Genomic DNA, 24,323 nt, shown 5'->3' with positions numbered 1-24,323 from the left:
TCTCTTATGATCTATCATTTGTTGTTTATATCTTATGATTTATGATCTATGACATCACTTTGTCGTTTGTATGTACAACGAGAGCTTACGCACTGGATACAAATTCCTTGTATGTTCAATCACACTTGACCGATAAAGAATTCTATTCTATTCCATTCCATGTTGTCCCATAGCTGCACCCAGAACTACACTGTTTCTTTATCAGGTATTGATGGGTTCACTGCAGTCATTCCATTGATGGATTGTACAAACGTTTCTGATTTGATTGAAATTGGAGATTCTGCCGATAGTGTGCAATTTGAGCTTCATATTTGCTGATCTTCTTGGCTACAGCCAGTATTTGATACTTTATTATTTCCAGTGCTTCTTTAACCTTCCTTGTTTCTAGATGATATCTCTTGATCAGATTTTTCAGTTTTCTTATTCTTCAGGTTTATTTTTCTTTCATCTGTTCAATATTCTATTTAACTAGTGAAAACCTTTTTGCCCAAACAATATCTGAAGAATTTAGAAGCTTGTCATGGAGAAGTTATTGACAACTTTTTCAAATAGTTGTTTAAATAATTCTAAAATTTCTGAATCTGAACACAAAGAATCATAAATAAGTAACAGAAGATTACCTGTGAACATCAATGGTCTCTATCAAACGACAAACCATCCATGCCCATAGCAAAATTAGGTGATTACAGAAGACAATTATTCCAATGAAGAATCCAGTTCCAAGGATTAGAGTTTCTAAAGGATGTGCATATGCAGCTTGCATCCCAAATGGTGCCTCAAGAAAAGTATACAGAAAAGGTTTGTGCACGTGTATCCATACTGAAGAAAAAATTCATATATATGGTTCAATATGACTGTTTCAGGAGATTATCTTCCTTCATGTGCTAACCTTGAACTCACACAGTTTCAGGAAATGTAAGACTGAATAAATAGAACACATTTCTAAATGTAATAATGTTTGCTACTGCTAACTCCAGACAGCTCCTTAAAACAGTAGGTGCTGTATAACTGTGGATACTGTATGTTTTAAAGACACACAGATAGGATTTAATAGATCAGGAAACTTGTGTATTCAGTGAAGTTTTCCTCAACGTTTAAAAAAGATCATGCTAAAGAGGTTGCTTGATACTAATCATATTATTTTAGAGACAGAAATTAAGTTATTCAAGTAAAACTGACAAATGTACAAATGTTCTGCAAAACATATTGTTGGTTTACTGCAATGTTTAAAACTCTTAACCTCTTGTAAACCTTTCTGGCCCCATATGATAGGAAGAACTTTAAGTAAAGATCATATAGACAAATAATAAACCCCAGGTTTCGCCTCCCTATTTCTAAAAATAATAACTAACACATGTCCATTGCATGAAATTTTAAGGTTGCAATCATATACCGAAACAAGTTCCAGTGAGTTGCATAGAATATTCTTATTGGTAAGCGCATATACAATTTAACCATGTAAACCAAAAACTTAAGAAATTACATACAAGAAATTCATGATGTACTTTGTGGATATATTTATAAATTTTCTTATGATGAAGTAGTCGATGCAAGAAATAATGCCAGGTATCTTCAATCACAGCACATCCAAAACACTGAGCAAGTATCATAAACCTTTAAAAGAAAAATTAGCTTTTGAGATATATATTTGTGCAATCTATCCAATGATCAATGCTAGAAACCTGACATAAAATACACAGAAATTTTAATAAAATATTTTTCCCCCTTGGAGCAACAAGCACAGCAAAATAAATTGCTTTTTGAGAAAGACAGGAAACAATAGTTACATATGATGTAGTTTATATTATATTTAAAATAAAATAGCACTTAGGCTTCAATTTTCATCTTGAATAAAGATATCCAGGTATTATCTATTATATTTGTATTTGTTTTGTAGAATGAATAAGTGATAAAATTTGAAGAATGTATAGAGATTAACAGACAATTAGAAATAACAGACACTTACCCTCTGGAAATAAATACTGGGAGAGGCCGAGGCACCCCGGTGGGGTGTCTCTGTGTGTGTATGTGTGTTTTCCAGCATAATTCTGGAGCGCCTGGGCCGTTAAGGAGACCAAGTGCGGTGTCCTAGAGTGGCAATTGTTTGTGATGTCAGTTCCTTCGCAGCTTCCTCTAGAAAGCCAGCCGTGACATTCGCCCTCCAGTGGACCAATGGGGAAGTGCATGATGGATTTGGGGCAAAGTGCCAGGATCATAGATAGGGCGGGAAAGACGAGCCCATGGGAGGGGGAAGGGAGAGGGCAGGGATGATGGGCATGGGAGTAGGGGGAAGAAAGGCACTTCTCTCATGTAATGTAAGAATGTAAGAACCAGACTTTTGTTTGTTTTACCACACATCTGTTGCATTTATTCCCAATCATAATGAAAACTTTTGGGAAGCTGACTGAAAGCAAAATTCTTTATTTAGATGGATGGTGAATTAGATTTAGCACAGAAGGTATTGCTCGTTTGATTTTAAGGCTTTTTTTTTTTAAAGAAGAATTAACAACAACTCTTTATTCATGTTTATATTGTGCTTACTGTAGAAGCTTTCAGTTTTAAAAAGCATAATGTCCATCTGTATTAACAATTGTGTTGACAGTCTGTGCTTATTTTCAATTGCCTTAAAATCATTTTCAATCCCTCAGAAGCCTCTGACAACCTTCCTTCCCTCCTTCCCCCCATCTGCCCCTTTCATCTAGGACACAGCATTCTCTAGTTTTTAATAAATTTGAAATTACTGAGCCATAGATTCAAAAACATTTTTGGTCAAACTTCTGGAAATATCTCCCAAATCCAGTCCTTTATCAGCATATAATTGCCTCCCACCGGCCAGTTCGTTCCCACAGAGGGGGCCTCTTCAGGGTGCCGTCAGCCAGACAATGCCAGCTGGCGACCCCCAGGGGGAGAGCCTTCTCTGTGGTGGCACCTACCCTCTGGAACAATCTACCCCCAGAGATACGAGTGATCCCAGACCTCTGGACTTTTCGTCGGGCCCTTAAAACCTATTTTTTTCAGTTAGCCGAGCTGTCCTGATTTTATGGTGGGTTTTTAAAATTTGATATTGATTTTAATTGAAATGTTTTATATTATGGGTCAAACTTTATTTAATTATTTTAAATCTATTTTAACTTTTGTGTACAAGTGTTTTATTTTGGCTGTTCACCGCCCTGAGTCCGAAAGGAGAAGGGTGGTATAGAAATCTGAAAAATAAATAAATAAATAAATAAATAAATAAAAATATCAGTATTTTTAATGTGTGGAAATATGTATTTTTAACAAACAAATAATGACAAATAATCAAATATTACTTACCATCTTGGCATCCTTTCCCAGTCATAAGGAATATTGAAATATTCTGTGAAATAATAGGTACCACATATGAGAGGCAGCTGAATAAAAAACTGATTGAACATAAGATTTTTAAAACATTTCCATTGTCCTGTCCATGTTTCTGGTTTATCCTATAATAGCGGCAAATAAACAAAAATAATTAAATAGTGAATATAGCAAACTGATTACTTTTCCTACAGGCTCTCTTTCCAACTACAATAATGCTAACATAAAACATATCACAACATATTCTGGACTTTTGTACTTCTGTTGCAATGTCTCCTACAGTACATGTAAAGGCTTGAGGTTATACAATTTTGTCCTTGCTCTCTACCCCATATGCCTCTTATTCTAATTACTGAGATAGGAAAATTACTGTCCATTCATAGTGATTCTTTTAATTAAGAATACAATCTTAGGCAAGTTTAGTGGTATTTTTTCCATAAGTATGGATAGGACTGCAGCAAAGTAAGATGCTTAACTTGAGTTCAAATATTACACTGCAAAATGTGCATTCTTGAAATGAGGTGATTTGAATATGAACCATCTGATTTTTTAAGAATTAGAGAACTGTTCTCTGATTATTTTTAATTTTGATTTTATTTGTCCTGCACTGAAATTAATAATTTCAGGTGAGATTTCTTCTGATGCACTTTAGTCAATACAAATATTAGTGAGGATTTAATAAATAATTCACACAGTATATAAATTATAAATCAACTACTATCTAGAATGAGCTCCCCCCGGAGATACGGAGGATCCCTGATCTACGCACTTTCCGCCACGCTCTCAAGACCTTTTTATTCCATCAGGCTGGCCTGGCCTAATTTTTCCCTTTTTTCTTTTTTAAAACGCAAATTTTAATTCATTTTTAATTTATTGGGGTGTTTTAAATCTGTCTTCGGCCAAATTGTTTAATTCAGTTTTATTCTGTTTTTAAATTTTGTATTTATGTGTTTTTATCTTGTGGCTGTTCACCGCCCTGAGTCCTTTGGGAGTAGGGCGGTATATAAATCAAATAAACTAAACTAAACTAAACTACCTTAAGTTATAAATCTAGTTAAAGCTCTGCTTTAAATAAAGTTTTCTGTAGGCAAGAGTTATGTATATGGCTGCTAGTTAAAGGACGGCCCGTAATTTCATGATATTTCATGAATTTCATAAAGACTTTAGTCTTCTCCCATCAAATCAGGTTCACCTAATACGCCAGTTGCATCCCTTTCTAGATTGGGACTCCCTACGCACCGTCACTCAAGCACTCGTCACTTCCCATCTGTACTACTGCAATGCTCTCTACATGGGGCTCCCCTTGGGGTGCACCCGGAGACTCCAGTTGGTCCAGAATGCGGCCGTGCGGGGGATTATGGGAGCGACAGGGCGCTCCCATGTGACCCCCCTCCTACGCGAGCTGCACTGGCTTCCTGTGGTCTTCAGGGTGCGCTTCAAGGTGTTGGTGACCACCTTTAAAGCGCTCCATGGCTTAGGGCCGGGGTATTTACGAGACCGCCTTCTGCCGCCAATAGCCTCCCACCGGCCAGTACGCTCCCACAGAGAGGGACTCCTCAGGGTGCCGTCAGCCAGACAATGTTGGCTGGCGACCCCCAGGGGGAGAGCCTTCTCTGTGGCGGCACCTGCCCTCTGGAACAACCTACCCCCAGAGATATGCACGATACCAGACCTCCGGACTTTTCATTGGGCCCTGAAATCACATCTTTTTCACCTAGCTGGGCTGGCTTGATCCCATCCTTTCGATTTTAATTTGTAATTGGTTTTAAATGGATAGCCAAAATTATTTAATGTTTTTTTAAATTGCTTTTAAATTTTATATGTTATGTTTTACCATGGCTGTTCACCGCCCTAAGTCCTGTTGGAGAAGGGTGGTATACAAATAAAATAAAATTAAAATAAATAAATAAATAAATAATTTGCAGACACATTAACAACAGGTTTTTCAAGTGATTAGCTCCAAGCCTGACAGAAAAGCTCTTTGTTCTCTTTTTTTTTTTAAGTTATATTTTCACAATTTGTTGAGGGTAATTACTGAAGCTTAGCATTTATTGCATCTCAGCATATCTTTGAATAGATCTTTGTAGTTAAGAGTAGCCAAATAATACCCCAGAAGATAAATTTAATTTATTGTAATCATCAGAGTTTCAAGTTCTTTTTATTCATTTCTTTCAATACTACCAGATAGAACTGAGATTTGATACCAATTTTTTGCAAAAGAGCCAATAGACACAAATTTCATATTACGACACCACACAATAAGGACAAAGAAGTATCAGATCATTTTAACCTCCCAGGACACTCAACAACCACAAAGGCTTTTAACGCACTATAAATGTAATTATATGTAATTTTAAATTGTAATTTATTTTATATGCAGTTTGCATCTGTGTAACAATCTTTCCTCTCCCTTCACTCTCCCTCATTACAATTCAAATCCTAAATGTAGTCACTCTGGGCATTTAAAGAAATGAACTTCGAGAGGGGGAGGAGCTGACGTCATGGCAAGACGGACGGAGGATTCCTGGGGCTCCAGGATCGCCGCTGAGAGCCCCGCCACCAGACGGTCCTAATTGGACCTCACAGTCTTGTTTTGACTGTGATAGTGGAGGGCACATCCTCACAATCCCAGGGTCACCACAAAGTCCCTGGTTGATCCAGGAGAAGCCCTTTTTATAGTGGCGGGATGACAGCCATTGTAGCTTCTGAAGTTGGGACAGCTCCGGAAGATTAGAAGGACAGTGAGTCGATGCGGTGAGAGACTTTCAATTTAAATCAATATAAAAGAACATCCTGAAACTGAAGTAAAAACTAAATTGGAGATAAAAAGAAATTAAGCAGCGAAATTAAGGTGGACTTTTTTTTAATTTGTTTTTGACTGGGACTGGATTGAAAGGGATTAATAGAACTGAGAGTTTTTGTCTTACATTTTTAAGCCTTTGTGGCTTTTATTATAATTCTCTTTCTATTTAATCTTTTCTTCTTTTTTGAGGATTATTTCTTTTTCAATTTTATTGGATTAGGCCACTTGTATTTTTTTTAAAAAAATTGGATTACAATTGTGGGAAAGGAAGGGGAGTGTGTAATATTGCCATCTAGTGGATTGGAAATTTTGTTTCTTATTTTTTCTACTCAAGCTGCAAGTTGCAACAATTGCGTTACATTCTGTTACAACTCAAGGACTCTGAACTTTCTTGCAGATAAGATAGTTGGAAGCACATCTGTGGAAATTTGAATTATCTGTATTGTTTATTCAGGTGTTTTTTGTGGAGCTATCAGAAGTAGGAGTCTGAGACTGAATGAGTGAGATTTGTTAGTGTTTGGGAGGGAGAGCAGCAGAAAAACTGAAATCTATCTTTTTTTTCTCTCCTTTCATTTTTTCCTTGCTAAGTGATAACTCTATCCTTCCCGTTTAAATATTTTTAATGGACTTATGAAACTTTTTTCCCTCTTATAAATAACTGAATTGGATTAAGGTACACAAGTGCCTGAAGATTGTTTTTTCTTTTATTTATTGGCTTTTTATCTTCCAGTTTTGTTTTCTTTCTTTTCTGTCTGGCCTTCCTTTCTGATTTTTTTGATTTTTTTTTTTATATACATTTGGATTGATATATGCCTCCTTTAAATTGGATTACGGTATAGAAGAACCCAAAGAATTGTTTTTTTTTTCTTTTCTTTTTTCTTTTTCTTTTGGCTTTCCTTTTTTTGGCTATTTGTGACTACTTGATAGAATGAGTAGAAAGGTAACGGCAGTAGGCTCCTCCTCAACCACGCCTTCCTCATCACCATCTGGAAGACAGCGAGCCATTCAGACGATGCTTCAACAGGAGAAGGAGAAAAAAAAGAAAAAGAGAAAGAGACAACACTATAGATGATTCTCCAAGTAGTCCAGAAGATTGAACAACAACAATTAAAGACAGATGAAAAGGTGGAGAGTATTCAGCAAATGATGTTGAAATATGAAGATAGACTTGAGAAAAATGAGGAGCAAAGAGAAGAAAAAATTAAAGATATAGATACTAGATTGGAAGAAGTTGAATGTGACAGGAGTGGATTAGTTGGATGGGAGATGGATAGATCAGAATTCTATCTCAGATTTCAAAATGTAGAGGAAGAAAAAGGAGAGAATTTGGCAGAAGTAATGATAGGAATCTTAGCAGAAGCACTAGAAGTCACCAAGGAGAAGATGATGGATGGCACAGATGAGATATATCAAGTTTATACAAGGTATGCAATGCGCAACAAATTACCACGAGAAGTACACATAAGGTTTACCAAGAAATCGATCAAAACACAAATACTGCAGATTGCTAGAGAAAAAACACTGAAGTACAAGGAGAAAGAAATTGTGGTTCTGAAGCAAATACCAAGAAAAGTGAGGAAGATGAGGAGAGAATACCAATTCTTGACTAAAATACTGCTTCAAAAAGGTGTGAACTACAGATGGCTGATACCAGAAGGATTAGTGCTAATGTGGCAATAGCAAGGATACAGAATAGATGCAATAGATAAAGCTAAAGCATTTTATGCAGAATTCCTCAAAGAGAAGGAAGTGGAATTGAAAAAGACAGAATTACCAATAGAACTCCAAGAGGAGGACTTAGCAATGATTGAAAAAGCAGAAGGAGTAGTAGGGGGGACTGTGGAATACAAAGAACAATGTGAACTGAGAACTACTAAAGCAATAAATCCTTCTTACAAAGTATGAACATGGAAGAGAAAAAATTGATTTCAATAAACATAAATGGACTTAATTCAATGGTTAAAAGAAGAAAGGTATTCCACAAATTAGAGAAATTAAAATTTGATATAATCTGCTTGCAAGAAGTACATATTAAAAAGCAATACAAACAGTTATTGGTGCAGTCAAAATTAAGGAAAATTTTTACATCATTGCCACAATGTAAAAAAAGAGGAGTTGTCTTATATATTAGAAATACAATACTAGCGGAGCATATATACGCAGATGATGAAGGAAGAATGTTGATGGAAATAATAGATAATAATATGAGAATACTTTTAATAGCACTATACGCTCCAAATAACAATCAAGGTGACTTCTATAGAAAATTGCATATGAAAATAATTGAATTGGAATATGATAATACCTGCATGATGGGAGATTTTAATGGTATAGTGGATGAGAAATGAATTATAAATTGTATAAAACAATAAACCATAGCAGAAAGATACTACTAAAATCTTCTTTTAAGATGACTGAGGAAATAAATTTAAAAGATGCATGGAGAGACAGAAACGCGAAAAATAGACAATATACTTTCTATTCTGACAGACACTCATCTTGGTCTAGATTAGGTATGATATGGACAAAAATGGAATTGACTTTGAATATAGAACAAATTGAGATAGAAGCAAATACGTAGGCAGATCATAACCCAGTGACAGTGAAATGGAAAGGACAAAGGAGAAGATCCAGATGGACTTTAAATAACACTGTATTAAAAGAAAAGGATTTTGTCCAGAAAATGGAGAATTGGCTTTTTTTTTTCAAGGAGAATAGGAAGGAGGACACATTGATGCAAAAACTTTGGGATACAATGAAAGCTTATGCCAGAGGTCTGATAATGGACTATACAAGGAAAAGAAATATTAAGAAAAGACAAACTTATAAAATACTAGAAGATTATTACAAGAGATTTGAAAAAGAACTCCAGAAATCTCCACATAAAAAAGATGTTAAAATGAAAATGGACACAATAAAACATAAAATGGAGTTATTGGAGAAAGAAGATCTAGCCCAAAAAATTAGAAGTACTAAACAGAATTATTTTGAGAATGCTAACAAGCCAGGCAGATGGTTAGCATATAAATTGAAAAAAGAGACAGAATCAAGAAAAATAATACAACTAATGGACGACCAAGAACAAAGCAAATTTGGGAACAAGGAGAAGAAAAAAAATATTCAGGACTATTATAGACAACTGTATGAGCAGGAAAGTGTAGAGGAGGGAAATGTGATACGATACCTCCAAAATGCAAATTTACCTGAGACCCCTAAAGATATCGAGGAGATGCTAGAGGGAAATATAACGATGATGGAACTAACTGAAACAATTAAAAAACAAAAGAATGGGAAGGTACCAGGGCCAGATGGACTGCCAGCGGAATGTTATAAGTCATTGCAGGAATCCTTGAGTCTCCCACTTTTAGAAGTGATGACAAAGAAGGATACACCCAAGTCATGATCAGAGGCATATACATATTACATTGGTTCCTAAGGAAGACACTGACCCACAACAAATCAAAAACTATAGACCCATATCCCTGCTAAATTCAGATTATAAAATTGTTGCTTCAATACTGGCAGAAAGACTTAAAAGATATCTAAACAACTTTATACATTCAGATCAAAATGGGTTTCTGCCAAAGAGACAAATTAGAGATAATATGAGAATAATTCTGGACACTTTTGAATATTATGAGGTCCATCCTGAAAAGCAAATGGCTCTGATATTTTTAGATGCACGAAAAGCTTTTGACAATGTGAATTGGCGATTTATGTTGCTTCAAATGGAACAGATGGGCTTTGGCAAAAAATTTATTCAAGCAACAGAAGCTATATATCATAAACAAACTGCAAAAGTAATGATAGATGGAGAATTGACATATTCTACTGAGATAAAAAAAGGTACCAGACAAGGTTGTCCACTGTCCCCTCTCTTGTTTGTATTAACATTAGAAGTGCTAAATAGAAATATTAGAGAAGAAAAAGATATAAAAGGAATGAAAATTCAAAAGGAAGAATATACATTGCAAGCATTTGCAGATGACCTGGTTTTTATTCTTGAAGATCCATTAATATAAATAACTACACTGATAGATAAAATAGGAGAGTTTGGGAAAGTAGCAGGTTTGAAAATTAATAAAGATAAAACGAAGATTTTGACTAAAAATATGTTGGTAAAACAAAAAGAATTGGCGGAAATATCAAAGATGCAGGTCAAAAATAAAGTTAAATATTTGGGGATGTATTTGACAGCAAGATGTAGCACACTTAAGGAGAATAACTACAACAAACTCAACAGTTTGGGGCAGACTTGGCGAAATGAGAAAATTTACAACTATCATTGATTGGGAGGATATTGACTATTAAGCTGAATATTTTGAATAATATTCAAAATAATAATAATAATATGAATAATAAATGAGGATAATGATCCAAAGATATATACCAGGTTGATAACATGAGAAATTAGATAATTTGTAAAATATGAATATGGGGATTAAGCACAAGGGATTTGTAACCGATCGACACACCGTTTGCAATTGTTATGAAAGATGGATTTTTTATGTTTTGTTTGTTTAAAAATAAAAAAATAAAAAGAAATGAACTTCAATGACATTTGAAATTTAATGACACAAAAACAGCTATCGGAAAGTTTCTGATATTTCACTAACAAAGTTAGTGTGTTAACAAAGGTTAACCCAGCTCTTGCCCTCAATGTTTACAATGAGAGCACATAGTTCAGTCAAGTGGTCCAACTGGTCCAGAACGTAGCCGCGTGGGTGATTATGGGCGCAGCTCGTTACGCCCATGTAACACCTCTCCTACGCGAGCTGCACTGGCTCCCGGTGGTCTTCCGGGTGCGATTCAAGGTGTTACTTATCACCTTTAAAGTGCTCCATGGCTTAGGACCTGGGTACCTACGAGACCGTCTTTTGCCACCAATAGCCTCCCACCGACCAGTTCGTTCTCACAGGGAGGAACTACTCAGGGTACTGTCAGTCAAATTATGTCGACTGGCGACTCCCAGGGGGAGGGCCTTCTCTGTGGGGGCTCCAACCCTTTGGAATGAACTGCCCCCGGAAATACGGAATATCCCTGATCTCCGTGCTTTCCACCGTGCCCTCAAGACCCTGATGTTCCAACAGGCGGGGCTAAACATACGAACATGTGAATGATTTTTTTTTTTTTTTTATTGAAAGAGTTTTACAACAAATACAATTTCCCCACAACCCCCACCCCCCTCCCCTTCCCCGACTTCCCAGAGCAGAACACAATGTATTTCTATTAAGCTTTAACAGTAAGCTAAATTGCATAACCAATTATGCTAACACCCCTAAAAGAAAAATTCCCTTAACCCCCCATATATGAAATCCTATTTCTTAAACATAATATTTCTAATATCACTTATATAGCACTTGTACAAATAATAAGAAAAAAAAACATCATTCGTAAGCTATTTGATATTTTTTGGTCTGATACTTATTTTGTATATAATCAATCCATCTTCTCCAGTCCTGTATATATCTTTCTTGTGTGTGATCCTTCAAAAATGCTGAAATTTTAGCCATTTCAGCTAAATTAGTTACTTTCAGTATCCAATCATCAATAGTAGGCAAAAAATCCTTCTTCCAATGTTGTGCAACCAACAATCTTGCTGCTGTTATCAAGTTCAAAATCAATTTAGTCTCTACAACTGTACAATCTGTGGTTATACCCAATAAAAACAACTGTGGAGTAAATTTCAGTTTCTTTTTAAGAATATTCTGCATCACCCACCAAATCTTTATCCAAAATGCTTTGATTTTTCTACAAGTCCACCATATATGATAATAAGTTGCGTCATCACAGTCACATCTCCAACATTTAGCTTGCACATTAGGATACATACATGATAACTTTTTGGGATCTAAATGCCATCTATAAAACATTTTGTAAAAGTTTTCTCTTAAATTTTGTGCTTGTGTAAATTTCACATTTCTAATCCAAATTTTTTCCCAAGTCTCCATCATTATTGGTTCCTGAAAGTTTTGTGCCCATTTAATCATACAGTCTTTAACCAATTCCGTCTCGGAATCTATTTCTAATAAAACATTATACAACCTTTTAATATGCATTTGTTTTTGATCTCTAATTTGTTTTACCAAATTCTCCTCATTTTGCACAAAGCCAGTTTTTTGATCTTCCTTCCATCTAGCTTGAAGCTGACCATACTGAAACCATGTATAAATTATACCTTCTTCTCTCAACGTATCTAGAGATTTCAAGTACATTACCCCCCTTTCCATAGTAAGAAGCTCTTTATAAGTAATCACCTCCTGTTTTTGTTCTATACTTATATTTTCTATTGCATGTCTAGGATTTGCCCATACAGGTATCTTGTAATTTAACTTATACTGATATTTTTTCCAAATCCTTAACAAAGCATTTCTTAATATATGAACCTTGAATACTTTATCCACTTTTTTATCATATAACAAATAAGCATGCCATCCATATAACAAATCATAACCTTCTACATTCAGAACTCGACCCTCAGTTAGATTAAACCAATCACTAATATGTGATAACACCGCTGCTTCATAATACAATCTTAAATTAGGCATTTTAAGACCCCCTCTTTCACGTATATCTTGTATAATTTTCATTTTTATTCTGGGTTTTTTCCCAGCCCAAATAAAAGTATTAACACCTTTCTGCCATACTTTTAGATTTTCGTCTTTCTTAAGCACAGGTATCATTTGAAATAAAAATAAGAATCTAGGTAAAACATTCATTTTAATTGCTGCAATTCTTCCCAATAAAGACAACTGTAGTTTTTTCCAATTTTCCATATCCTTCTGTACCTTCTGCCAAAGTACCTCATAATTGTTTTTATATAATTTTGCATTTGAAGCTGCTATATATACCCCTAAGTATTTAACCTTTTTAACTATTTCAAAGTCTGTCAATCTTACTAATTTATCTCTTTCCAGTATAGTCATATTTTTAACTATCATCTTTGTCTTATATGGATTAACTTTAAATCCTGATACTTTCCCATATTGATTGATTAAATTCAATATATGTGGAGCCGACTCTATAGGTTGGGATAAAGTAATAACCAGGTCATCTGCGAAAGCTCTTAATCTATAGTCTTGTTGTCTAATTACAATACCCTTCACTTTTTCTGAGTCACGTATCTTATTCAATAATATCTCCAAAGTCAAAATAAATAATAATGGAGACAGAGGACACCCCTGCCTTGTTCCTTTCTCAATTTTAAAAGCCTCTGTTAAACCTCCATTAACTATGATTTGTGCTGTTTGCTGCTGATATATCGCTCTAATTGATTGTATAAAATATTCCCCAAAGTGCATTTTCTCTATTATTTTAAACAAAAATTGCCAGTTCAAACGATCAAATGCCTTCTCTGCATCCAAAAATATAAACGCTGCAGGGACTTGATTATTTTTTTCTAAGTATTCCAGTAAATCTACGATTTGTCTAACATTATATCTCATTTGTCTCCCTTTTATAAACCCTGATTGATCATTGTGAATTATTTGTTGCATAACTGGCATTAATCTATTAGCTAATATTTTAGCAAAAATCTTATAATCAGTATTCAAGAGTGAGATTGGCCTAAAATTCTCAGGTTTAATGGAATTATGATCCTCCTTTGGGATTAGTGAAACAAAGGCTGTTTTCCAAGAAGGTGGTACTCCTCCTCCTAGTTGTATTTTATTAAATAAAATTTTAAGTGGTTCTAACATTTCAAATTGTAGATGTTTATAAAAAACAGCTGTTAATCCATCTGTTCCCGGAGCTTTACCTATTTTTAATTGTTTGATTGCCTCAACTATTTCCTCAGAAGTTATTGGCTGATTCAATCTCTCTCTCTGCTCCAACGTTAATTCAGGAATCTCCATCTTTAAATATCTATCAATATCACCATCTTGAATTAAGTCTTTAGCATATAACTTTGTATAAAACTCCAAAAAAGCCTTTTTTATTAAATTCTGTTGATAAATCTCTTTACCTCTAAATTCTATCTTATCTATGACACGTGATTTCTGTTTTTTCCTCATCGTATAAGCCAACCATCTCCCAGGTTTATTAGCATTACAAAATGTATTATGTCTGGCATATTGTATGCTAGTTGCTACTTGTCCAGCCATTAACATATTAAATTGCTCTCTTAAAATATTAATCATATCTTTTGCCTTTTTATCTCCCGGGTTATTTATAAGCAGTTGTTCTTTCTTTTTAATTTCCTCCTCTATCTCTTTTCGTCTATTTTGTTGTTTTAATCTATATTTATTATTCAAAAAAATTAATGTTCCCCTCATATATGCCTTACACGCATCCCATACCATCTCCATCGAGGTTCCTTTATTCATATTATTAATAAAAAATTCTTTCAATTGTTTTTTAAGCTCAAAGAGATTATCTTCATATCTAAATAAGTTCTCGTTTAGCCTCCAAGACCTCCTTTCCCCTCTTTCCTGCTCTAGTTCCACCCAAACCGGACTATGATCAGTTAATGTTCTTGGACATATCTTCGTACTCTTCACCCTAGAAAAAAGATCATTTGTAGTTAATATAAAATCAATCCTAGAGAAAGATTGATGCCTATCTGAAAAAAAAGTAAAATCACTCTCCAACGCATTCCTTTCTCTCCATATATCTCTGAGTTCGATATCCTCCAAAATATCAAAAAAAGATTTAGGCAACTTGGCACGCATGGTGGTCTTGGAAAGACTTTTTTTATCCTTCTGGGTATTTAATACCCCATTCCAATCACCCATTAAAAGTAAAGATCTGTAATCCCATTGTAAAATTTTGGTATGTAAAAGTTTGTAAAATTTTTCTTGTTGTTGATTAGGTGCATATACTCCAACTACTAGCATCTTCCCATTCTGTGTTATTAATTCAATTGCAATATATCTACCTTGAGTATCAGCCTCAATTAAATTAGCCACTAAGCCTCTTTTAACATATATAACTAGGCCATTTTTCTTTTCTGGTGCTGAAGCCACAAAATGTATACCTAATTTCGAATTTATCAAATACTTTTGATCTGAAGATTTAATATGGGTTTCTTGCAAACAAATAACATCGTTCTGAAATTGTTTCAAGTAATGAAATATTTTCTTTCTTTTTTGTGGAGAATTTAAACCATTGACATTCCAGGATAAAAATTTATTTGCCATCTCTGGGCATTCCAAGCTTTGAAAGCATCAGCTGAACCTCCTCCGCCATCTTAGATTTCGGCCTAGCTCCTCCCACTGCTTGTGTTTTTTGGACTTGTTGAGTTGGATCTTGAGGTTGTTGTGCCAAATGTTGTTTGTAAGTAGCTCTTGTAATTCGTTGATCTTCTGGCAGTTGTATCTTCGTTAGTGCCTCAAGGGTTGGTGGTTGACCCCCACTCAGTAATGGATCTTCCAAGTTAGCTCCTCCAGCTAGTGCTTGAGCATAGGTTTGTAGTTGTGTTCCACCTTTCTCTTGCTGCGTAACTTCCAATTGCTTTCCAGCACCCCCTGGTGAGGGTGGCCTTCCAGCCTTTAAAATATTAGCATAAAAGTCTTTTGCCTTTCCAACTGTGTTTAAACGATGTCTTTGCCCAGCATATGTCACTATTATCCCAAATGGGACGTCCCATCTGTACTGGAGCTGTTGATTTCTTAATTCGTTCACCAAAAAACCAAACTGCTTTCTGTCTCTTAACATTTTAGGAGGAAGCTCTTTCAAAACCACCAATTCTTGTCCCTCCACTTTAATCTTATTTCTGTAAGAGGCTTGCAAAATGTCATTTCTAAATCTCCTTGTTGTAAAATAAATCACCACATCCCTTGGTAGTTGCTTTTGTTTTGCCAGCCAGGAATTAACCCTGTAAATTTTGTCCATTTGGAATGCCAAATCTTCTGGCCTTTCTAAGATCAGCTCTGCTAAGGCGTTGGAACAAACATCTTTTAAATTTTCACCACTCTTCTCTTTCAACCCTCTCAGCCTCAGGGCAAATTCCATTGATCTGTACTGTAACATGACCATCTCGTCATCCACTTTCTCTGTCTGTGTCATAATCTCTCCTACTTTAGCTTCAAGATCTAAGTTAGCATCATCAATCTCCCGTACTCTCTCCTCAATCTTTAACATGTGAGTAGCCAGTCCTGAAACTGCAAAAACAATGTCATCTCTTATTTCATCATGTTTTTCTTTCACCACGTTTGTAAGTTTCTTTAACTCCTCTGAGAATCCTTTCATCATTTCTGCCTGATTGTTCAGGGCACTCATTATAAATTCTTTAAGGTCTTGTGACTGTGCATCAGCCGGAAGTTGTTGTTTTGGAGTCACTACAGGAGAGCCTCCTCCCCCTTTAGAAGTTGGTGGCTTTAGTTGTTTAGCAGCCATTTTTATTTTAAAAAGAATTTTTCCTTTTTGCAGCCAGAAAGTCTTATAAGCAGTCTTACAAAGTGTATTTCAAAGTTTTTCCAAAATAAACAGTCCTCTCTTCCAACTGTAATCAATCCCCAGCAGTTTATTCTTCAGGCAAAGGGTTCTTAACAAGCAATTTCCTTTTAACTTTCACTTTCCCTTCCGCCCTTAACAAAGGCTTCCTCTCCAGCCTCCAGCTCAAGAGAGCTCCGTTTGCAACAATGTATTCACGGGGTTAAGCTCAGTTTATTATTTAAAGAGGCTTGCACTCTTGCTTCCGCTCTGTCTGCCTTAAGAAATCATTAGAACTCACTGTTTGCCGGCAGAATTGGACGCAGACGTCTTGCTCTGTGAATCAGAGGCACCAGCGATCCGGAGCACAGGGAGGGGTGAACTGGGGAGCTCTCGCCCTCCGAGTCCCTGGAATTAATCCAGTGACAATCGGGGAGCTCTACCCACCCCCTCCGACTCTCCTCTCCTTCTTTGCCCGAAGGAGAGTTTTTTCAAACCGCCGGACAGCTGTTCAGCGCTGTCAGGGCGGTTTTTTACAGATCGGGTGGCTGGCGGTCTATGGAGACCGTCTTCGAATGTCTGCGGAGCCACCGGAAGTCGTGAATGATTTTTTAAATGTTATCTAATTCTGGGTTTTATTTAATTGACCAAACTAAGTAATAATTTTAATTAGCAATTTTATGATGTTTGTGTGCCTATATTTTTCTTGACTGTACACCACCTTGAGTCCTACGGGAGAAAGGCGGTATAGAAATATAATAAATAAATAAATAAGTGGAATTGAAATCTTATCAAGAAACTGGCACAGGAACAGATATTTTTTTCTAACCAAATGCAAACAACATATCATTCCTAAAGGAATGAAATAACCTCTAGTCTGAATAACAGAACAGAATAACAGAGTTGGAAGGGACCTTGGAGGTCTTCTGGCCCAAGCCCCTGCTCAAGCTGGAGACCCTATACCACTTCAGACAAATGGTTGTCCAATCTCTTCTTAAAAACTTCCAGTGTTGGAGCATTTGACACCAGAACTCAAACAAGGGGGAAAAAATGATTTAAACTTTTTGGACATTTTATGGCATATCTCAAAGTGCCAGTTTTGGAAAAACAGGACTTTAACTCCACCACTGAATGAGAGGTTGCTGAACTTGCATGTTATTTATTTATTTTTATCCCCCCTTTTTACAAGTGGCTCAAGACAGAAAGCATACCTAAAATTCCTTCCTCCTATTCTCTCCACAACCCTGGCAGATGGTTGGGTTGAGAGAGAATGACAGTCCCAAAGTCACTCAGATGGATGGATGGACAGACATATCTCCCAAAAGTTTTAGCAATCTCAGAACATCTCAACAAATATAATGTTTTTAACATAATACAAATTCTAACTGATATAATAGTAATCTATCTTACACTGCATTTTCCTAACCAATGGTCTTGCCCTCCTTACTCCCATCGCACCCCAATTTAAATCCTACATTAGTATGATAAAGTGAGTTGCATATCGTAAACATTTATACATTTTAATAGCAAAATAAAGCTAAATAAAGTGCTACCAAACTCCTGCTAATGTTTTAGCACTATAGATTAACATTGTGTTCTCTTCACTTTTAAAATTCCATCTTACCTGCTGTATTTTATATTTTTGCATATAAGGTATAAACTGAAGTACAAATCCAGGTAAGGATATTAAAAAATAGAAAACTTCAAGACCAAGAAATGAACCCCAAGTTGCAATCTGGAATTTAGTGTAATTGTCCAGCATAGAGGTCCAAGCATTTTTAAGTGGCTTTTGTAGTGGATTCTCAGGCAGCAAAGAGTCAATGTATTCTATAGCAAGGTAGGCGGAATGCAGTATCTCAGAACTATTGTTATTTGCCATCGTTCAGTTCTGGCACATCACACTGACAGTTTCTTAACAAAGTTTCTATGAATCTGTAAAATGTCAAATTGAGAGAACTCAATAAATGGTAAGACTTAAACAGCAGTGCAATATTAATATTAATATATTCTATATTACAGCACACACTACAAAGGCAGGTTTGCAATTTCTAGAACTTAAATTTGCAGTTAGGTACATTTTGAGAGCATTTCATCTAGAGTCCATGTAAAAATTCCACAAAAAATGAGATTCATAATTGTCCCCATTCTGAGCATATGGATATGATTTACATTTTGACTATGGTCTCATATCAGGTACCTGTAAAAACACACATGTAGAAGCCAAAAGGTTTTAGATGAGTAATTGTAATGGATTTCTAGATACAGATGGATGTAATTTGATGATGGCTTCACATGAATCCATGATAAAAGTAGTTAGCTGCCTCAGAAATCTGAGTTTATCCAGGTTTATTTTAATTTAGGTATTTTTTTTAATTTTCAAAAAACCTTTATTAAAATTTAAAATATTAAAATACAAATACAGATACATCTGTAACTAAAATACATCCATGATATTTGTACAATTCAACGTCGTTCTAACAGTACACAAATCTTAACTCTAAATTGTGTTTACATATATTTGATCAAGAAGGAATATCTGTGAATATTATGGAGTTAAGATTTGTGTAATTTATGTAATTTAATATAATCACCAGTAAAGGCATTTTGCATGAGAGAGATAATATGGCACAGCTGATTTATTCTACCTGTTGCTTTCCAGAAGTATTGTGATGCAGTTCTAATTGCTAACTGATACAACTAAAAAGAACATCGTGTTGGGGCAATGTTTGTCTAGAATATTTGATACGAAACCATTTTAAGCCATTCATTAACCCTGATCTGCACTGGACCTTTGTGAAAACATCATGGGGTGGAGGGGACAGATACATTGCCTTGAGTGCCTTGGAGAAAAGTCCAGGACCAAGTTATTTTTATTCAGATGTTTCCTTCTTTTGCAACCATTATGAGTAAATGTATCATCTGTTGGAGAAGTACCTTTCAATGATCCCCTCATCTGCAAGAAACAAATCTCCCTCCCTAATTCAGAAATCTGCTTTGTTTCTGACGGAGATGCATTAGAAATTACTTAAAACGACATCCACCCCTCCCTCCCCCGCAAACACACCCCTAATAAAAGGGGGAAGAAGCGAAACACCCACAAATAAACATGCGGAGGGGATTTGTCATTCTTTGGGGATGTTTAATAGGCTAACATACTGAAAGGCAATGAGTTCACTTCGGGAAAGTGCCTCTTCCTGCATTTCCACCCTCCGCATGATGAGACCGGTTCATTGCGCTGCAGAAAGGCCGGAAAGGCACAGGTCCACACAACCACACAGCCACACTTGAGCGATGCCTCTGGTTCGCTTACCTGGCGCAGCTCTCTCCGCAAAGCTCCGGTGGAGGGAAGGGGGGGAAAGGCAAATTCGCCCTCAGCGCGAGCTCTTCAGAAAGAAGCTCCCGGGAATAGCTGTGAAGGCTTCCGCTGCTCCGATTGGCTAAAGCGCGAGATGTCATCACGATCAGGCGTGCGCTCGCTCGACAATGAGGATAGGCGGGATACTGTAGCAGGGGCAGGGCCGGATTTAGATTGAAAGAGGCCCTAGGCTATTCCACTTATGAGGCCCTTTCACCAGTGGTGGGATTCAATTTTTTAACAACAGGTTCTGTGGGCGTGGCTTAGTTGGGGGTGTGGCTTGACAATCATGTGACTGGGTGGGCGTGGCTAGCTGGTCACGTGACTGTGTAGGCGTGGGTAGCTTGTCATATGACCGGGTGGGCGTGGCTATGTGCATAGACTTTTTTCAGAGGGCTGAAAAAAGTCATTTCTGACTGGGCCTCGCACTTTTGACCGGTCCTCACAGTTATGACCATCCTCACATTTATGCCCGTGCAGTTTTCTTAACAACCATGTCACTCATTTCACAACTGCTTCTCTTCACCATGGTGACAAGATAGGGCAAAAACGTAAAATGTGATGACAGTCGTAAGTTCGAGGACTGGTCAAAAGTGCGAGGACCAGTCAGAAATAACTTTTTCAGCTCTCTGAGTAGTCCATATGCACAAAAGGACTACCCAGAGGGCTGAAAAAAGTCATTTCTGACTGGGCCTCGCACTTTTGACCGGTTCTCACAGTTATGACCATCCTCACATTTATGCCCGTGCAGCTTTCTTAACAACCATGTCACTCATTTCACAACTGCTTCTCTTCACCATGGTGACAAGATAGGGCAAAAACGTAAAATGTGAGGACAGTCGTAAGTTCGAGGACTGGTCAAAAGTGCAAGGACCAGTCAGAAATAACTTTTTCAGCCCTCTGAGAAGTCCATATGCATAAAAGGATACAGCAATAGAGAGGGATGAAGGAAGGGAAGGGAAATTAGAGTAGGAGAGAGAGGGAGAGAGAGGAGGAGAAGGAGAAAGGAAGAGGAAGTAGGGAGGAGAAGAAGAGGGGGAGGAAGAGAAAGTAAGAAGGAAAGAAAAGAGAGGTGGTAGGTGTGAGGAGAAAGATTGCTATACAATAAAAAAGATGAAAGGGAAGAAAGCCAACCCCAAACAAATATAAAGATATTAAGATAAAGAATGAATTGTTAAACTTTAAAGAATAAAAGAGAACAAATATGAATAAATAACAATAATTAGAAACACACATACAAACATACAATGTATTTTCTTTGAACAGAGTATTTGGCCGGTTCACAAATTTAAACAGTGTTTAGTCATTTCAATTAAATTTACAATTTCTATATTTCCTTTTTGCCATATTTATTCCTCATCTATTTTTGTAAAAAACCAATATTACCCTCATCCTCATCTCTAATCTTAATCAAATTCAATTTTTCCCTTCTATTCTATATTATACCCCTTCCCATTGTCATCTATTTTTATATCCATCCTCACATTGGTTAATTATGTAATATTAGTTGTTTAATATAAATTCAACATTTTAATATAAATCAATTAGTTATATAACTACCTTTTTTGTATATTAATCAATATGAACATGAATATTCCAATTATTTCCATGCAATCCAATTTTTTACAAATCCATTAATTATATTTACCAATAATAATAAACCAAATAATTTCCCCCATATATTCCTCCAAACCACAACTTAACCATTTCTGCTTTCAGAAATATACAATTAATAGTATCTCAATTATTACAATTCCCTAGTTAAATACAGCTTTTTTTTCTTTTGTGTTTTAAAATCCTTAACTCTTCTCTTTTTCCCTAAATTTCCCATTGTTTGCACGTACCTTTTTTGGTGAGGAAAAAGAAAAGAATTCTGCCTGCCTAATTTTCCAACCTTGCAGCAACAGCAAAGCAGTTTCACTTTCGTTTCTCAGTATAGCTAGGGGAAAAAATCAGCACTCTTTGGAAGGAAGCAAAATAGCAGAGACAAATCAGCTGAGAGCCGGGAGGCCAATTAGCCTATGCTGAAGCTCCGGGGGGCCAATAAAATTACAAAAAAAAACACCGAACCCTTTGTTAAATTGCTGGCTCCCCCGCCCCTCACCCACCACTATTTATTGGCAATAAATAGTGGTGCGGAGGGGTGGGGGAGCCAGCAATTTAACAAAGGGTTCGGCCGAGCCACCTAGAACCCCCAGAATCCCACACTGTGTAGGCCCCTCTGAATCTTGAGGCCCTAGGCTGAAGCCTAGTTAGCCTATAGGAAAATCCGGCCCTGAGCAGGGGTGGTTATCACGGAAACCGCAAGAGTTTCCTGGCTCTGTTGTGTTTTCTTTAAATTTATATAAATTTAAATGTATTAATTTATATAAATTTAATAAATAAATAAATAAATAAATAAATGAAGACGATGTTTGATAGAACCCGGTTAAGGAATGCAGGCTTTCAAGCCAAACCTGTCAAGCAGGCTTTCATTGACATAGATGCAGTAAAAATGAATAGCTTAAGCTACCTGGGCAAATATATATATATTCTTTTTTTTTTAATTATTAAAGTTTTTTTAAAAAACAAACAAAAACAGATATATACATCTTCTTTTCAACATGTTCGCATCAGTGATCCACATTTATACATTTTCTCTTTTTTAATATATCATATATATATATATATATATATATATATATATATATATATAAAGATATCGTCCATTCTGAGAAACCCCAAAGACAAAATAGAATTAGAAGATCAAGGCATATATGAAATCCCATGTGCTTCCTGCCCATCAACATACATTAGACAGACCAACAGAAGAATGAGTGTGCGCATCGAGGAACACAAAAACTCAATACAAAACCAAGAACACACATCATCATTAGTTCAACATATAAATACAACAGGACACAACATTAATTTTAATAAAACAAAAACAGTTGCAAAAATAGAACATCTCAATGGCAGGATAATCAGAGAAGCAATAGAAATGGAAAAAAGACCATATTGCATGAATAAACGGGATGACACTTCACGTCTGCCTACTATTTGGAAACCTGCTCTCATAGATAGACGAATCTTGACACCATATGTGGAACATGGACCAAACATTGCACAAAAAAATCCCAACCAAATCATATTCAAACCAGCCACAAAGATAAAGCCATGCCACCTAGTGGAGAAAAACCGACCATACACCCGAAGCCAAGCCAATAAACACATACTGGGACTCCCAACCAATCAGAATGAAAAGGTGGAGCCATCCCAGAATACCAGCACCAGATTTGAAATTCCAACGTCAGTTAGTGCAAAATGACTACTGGCATAAGCCTGATGATGGCAGATGGGATTCTGCCAAAACGTCGCTTCTACCCTTTTAGGGATATATCCACAATTACACGGGAAGAAACCCGAAATATTAACTATACATACATAAACATATATATATATATATATATATATATATATATATATATATATATATACATACATACATACATACATACATACATACATATAGAAATATAGAAATATAGAAATATAGAAATAAATGGGAAGATATAAAAATTGTGGAAAGGAAATTCGGTACATGTTTATGTCAAATGTAAATAAAATAACTAGAATGATAGAATATATTATAAGGGTATACTAGAAATAAATATATTATATATATATAATATATATAATATATTTATTTCTAGTATACCCTTATAATATATTCTATCATTCTAGTTATTTTATTTACATTTGACATAAACATGTACCGAATTTCCTTTCCACAATTTTTATATCTTCCCATTTATTTCTATATTTCTCCAAAACATTTTGATTTTCTATACGAAGAACCCGAGGCTCCATTATTGTTCTTCCTACTCCCAATCTGGGCTGCAAAACTGGCACTAAAGACACACAATTCTCCCGAGTTTTGCAGCCCAGATGCGGCCAATCAGTTATGAGTCTTACTGGCCAAGTTCTAACCTTTTTCCTACTTGAGATGTGTTTTATATTGATTGTTTCCTGGTATGATTTGATTGCTTATTTGTACCCTATGACCAGTGGTGGGATTCAGCCAGTTCGCACCATTTTGGGAGAGCCGGTTGTTAACTTTCTGAGCAGTTTGGCAAACTGGTTGTTGGAAGAAATCATTAGGGCAGAGAACCAGTTGTTAAATTACTTGAATCCCATCACTGCCTATGACCATCATTAAGTGTTGTACCTTATGATTCTTGACGAATTTATCTTGTCTTTTTATGTACACTGAGAGCATATGCACCAAAGACAAATTCCTTGGGTGTCCAATCACACTTGGCCAATAAAGAATTGTATTATTGTATTGTATTGTATTGTATTGTATTGTATTGTATTGTATTGTATTGTATTGTATTGTATTCAACTAACTAGTTCTTCTTGTATTATATTTTAAAGGATAGTTTTATGGTGTACAAAACCTCATCGCCTACCTGT

At 35.9% G+C, this 24,323-nt stretch overlaps 1 protein-coding gene across 7 annotated transcripts in view; it reads right to left on the bottom strand.

Moving 5' to 3' along the window:
• LOC148112699 (methylsterol monooxygenase 1-like) overlaps nt 1-19,949 on the bottom strand; it is a 36,821-nt gene extending 16,872 nt beyond the window's left edge. For 5 of the 7 annotated variants that reach the window (XM_087874904.1, XM_087874906.1, XM_087874903.1 and 2 more), the window contains exons 1-4: nt 18,138-18,407; nt 3,316-3,464; nt 1,488-1,614; nt 621-775 (exon numbers count right to left, since the gene is read on the bottom strand). In XM_087874904.1, coding sequence (XP_087731030.1) covers nt 621-775; nt 1,488-1,614; nt 3,316-3,464; nt 18,138-18,392 — 686 coding nt within the window. In that variant the 5' untranslated portion in view covers nt 18,393-18,407. Of the gene's footprint in view, nt 1-620; nt 776-1,487; nt 1,615-3,315; nt 3,465-18,137; nt 18,446-19,669; nt 19,754-19,823 lie in introns of those variants that run through there. The other 2 variants (XM_087874907.1, XM_087874908.1) reach the window with 2 other exon arrangements.
• Nucleotides 19,950-24,323: the final 4,374 nt, after the last annotated feature.

Source organism: Pantherophis guttatus, chromosome 8 (assembly GCF_059756535.1).
Source record: "Pantherophis guttatus breed Tessera chromosome 8, ASM5975653v1, whole genome shotgun sequence".
Classification (NCBI taxonomy): Eukaryota; Metazoa; Chordata; class Lepidosauria; order Squamata; family Colubridae; genus Pantherophis; species Pantherophis guttatus.
Note: the sequence above shows the minus strand (reverse complement) of the source record. Positions and strands in the feature narration are given on the sequence as shown.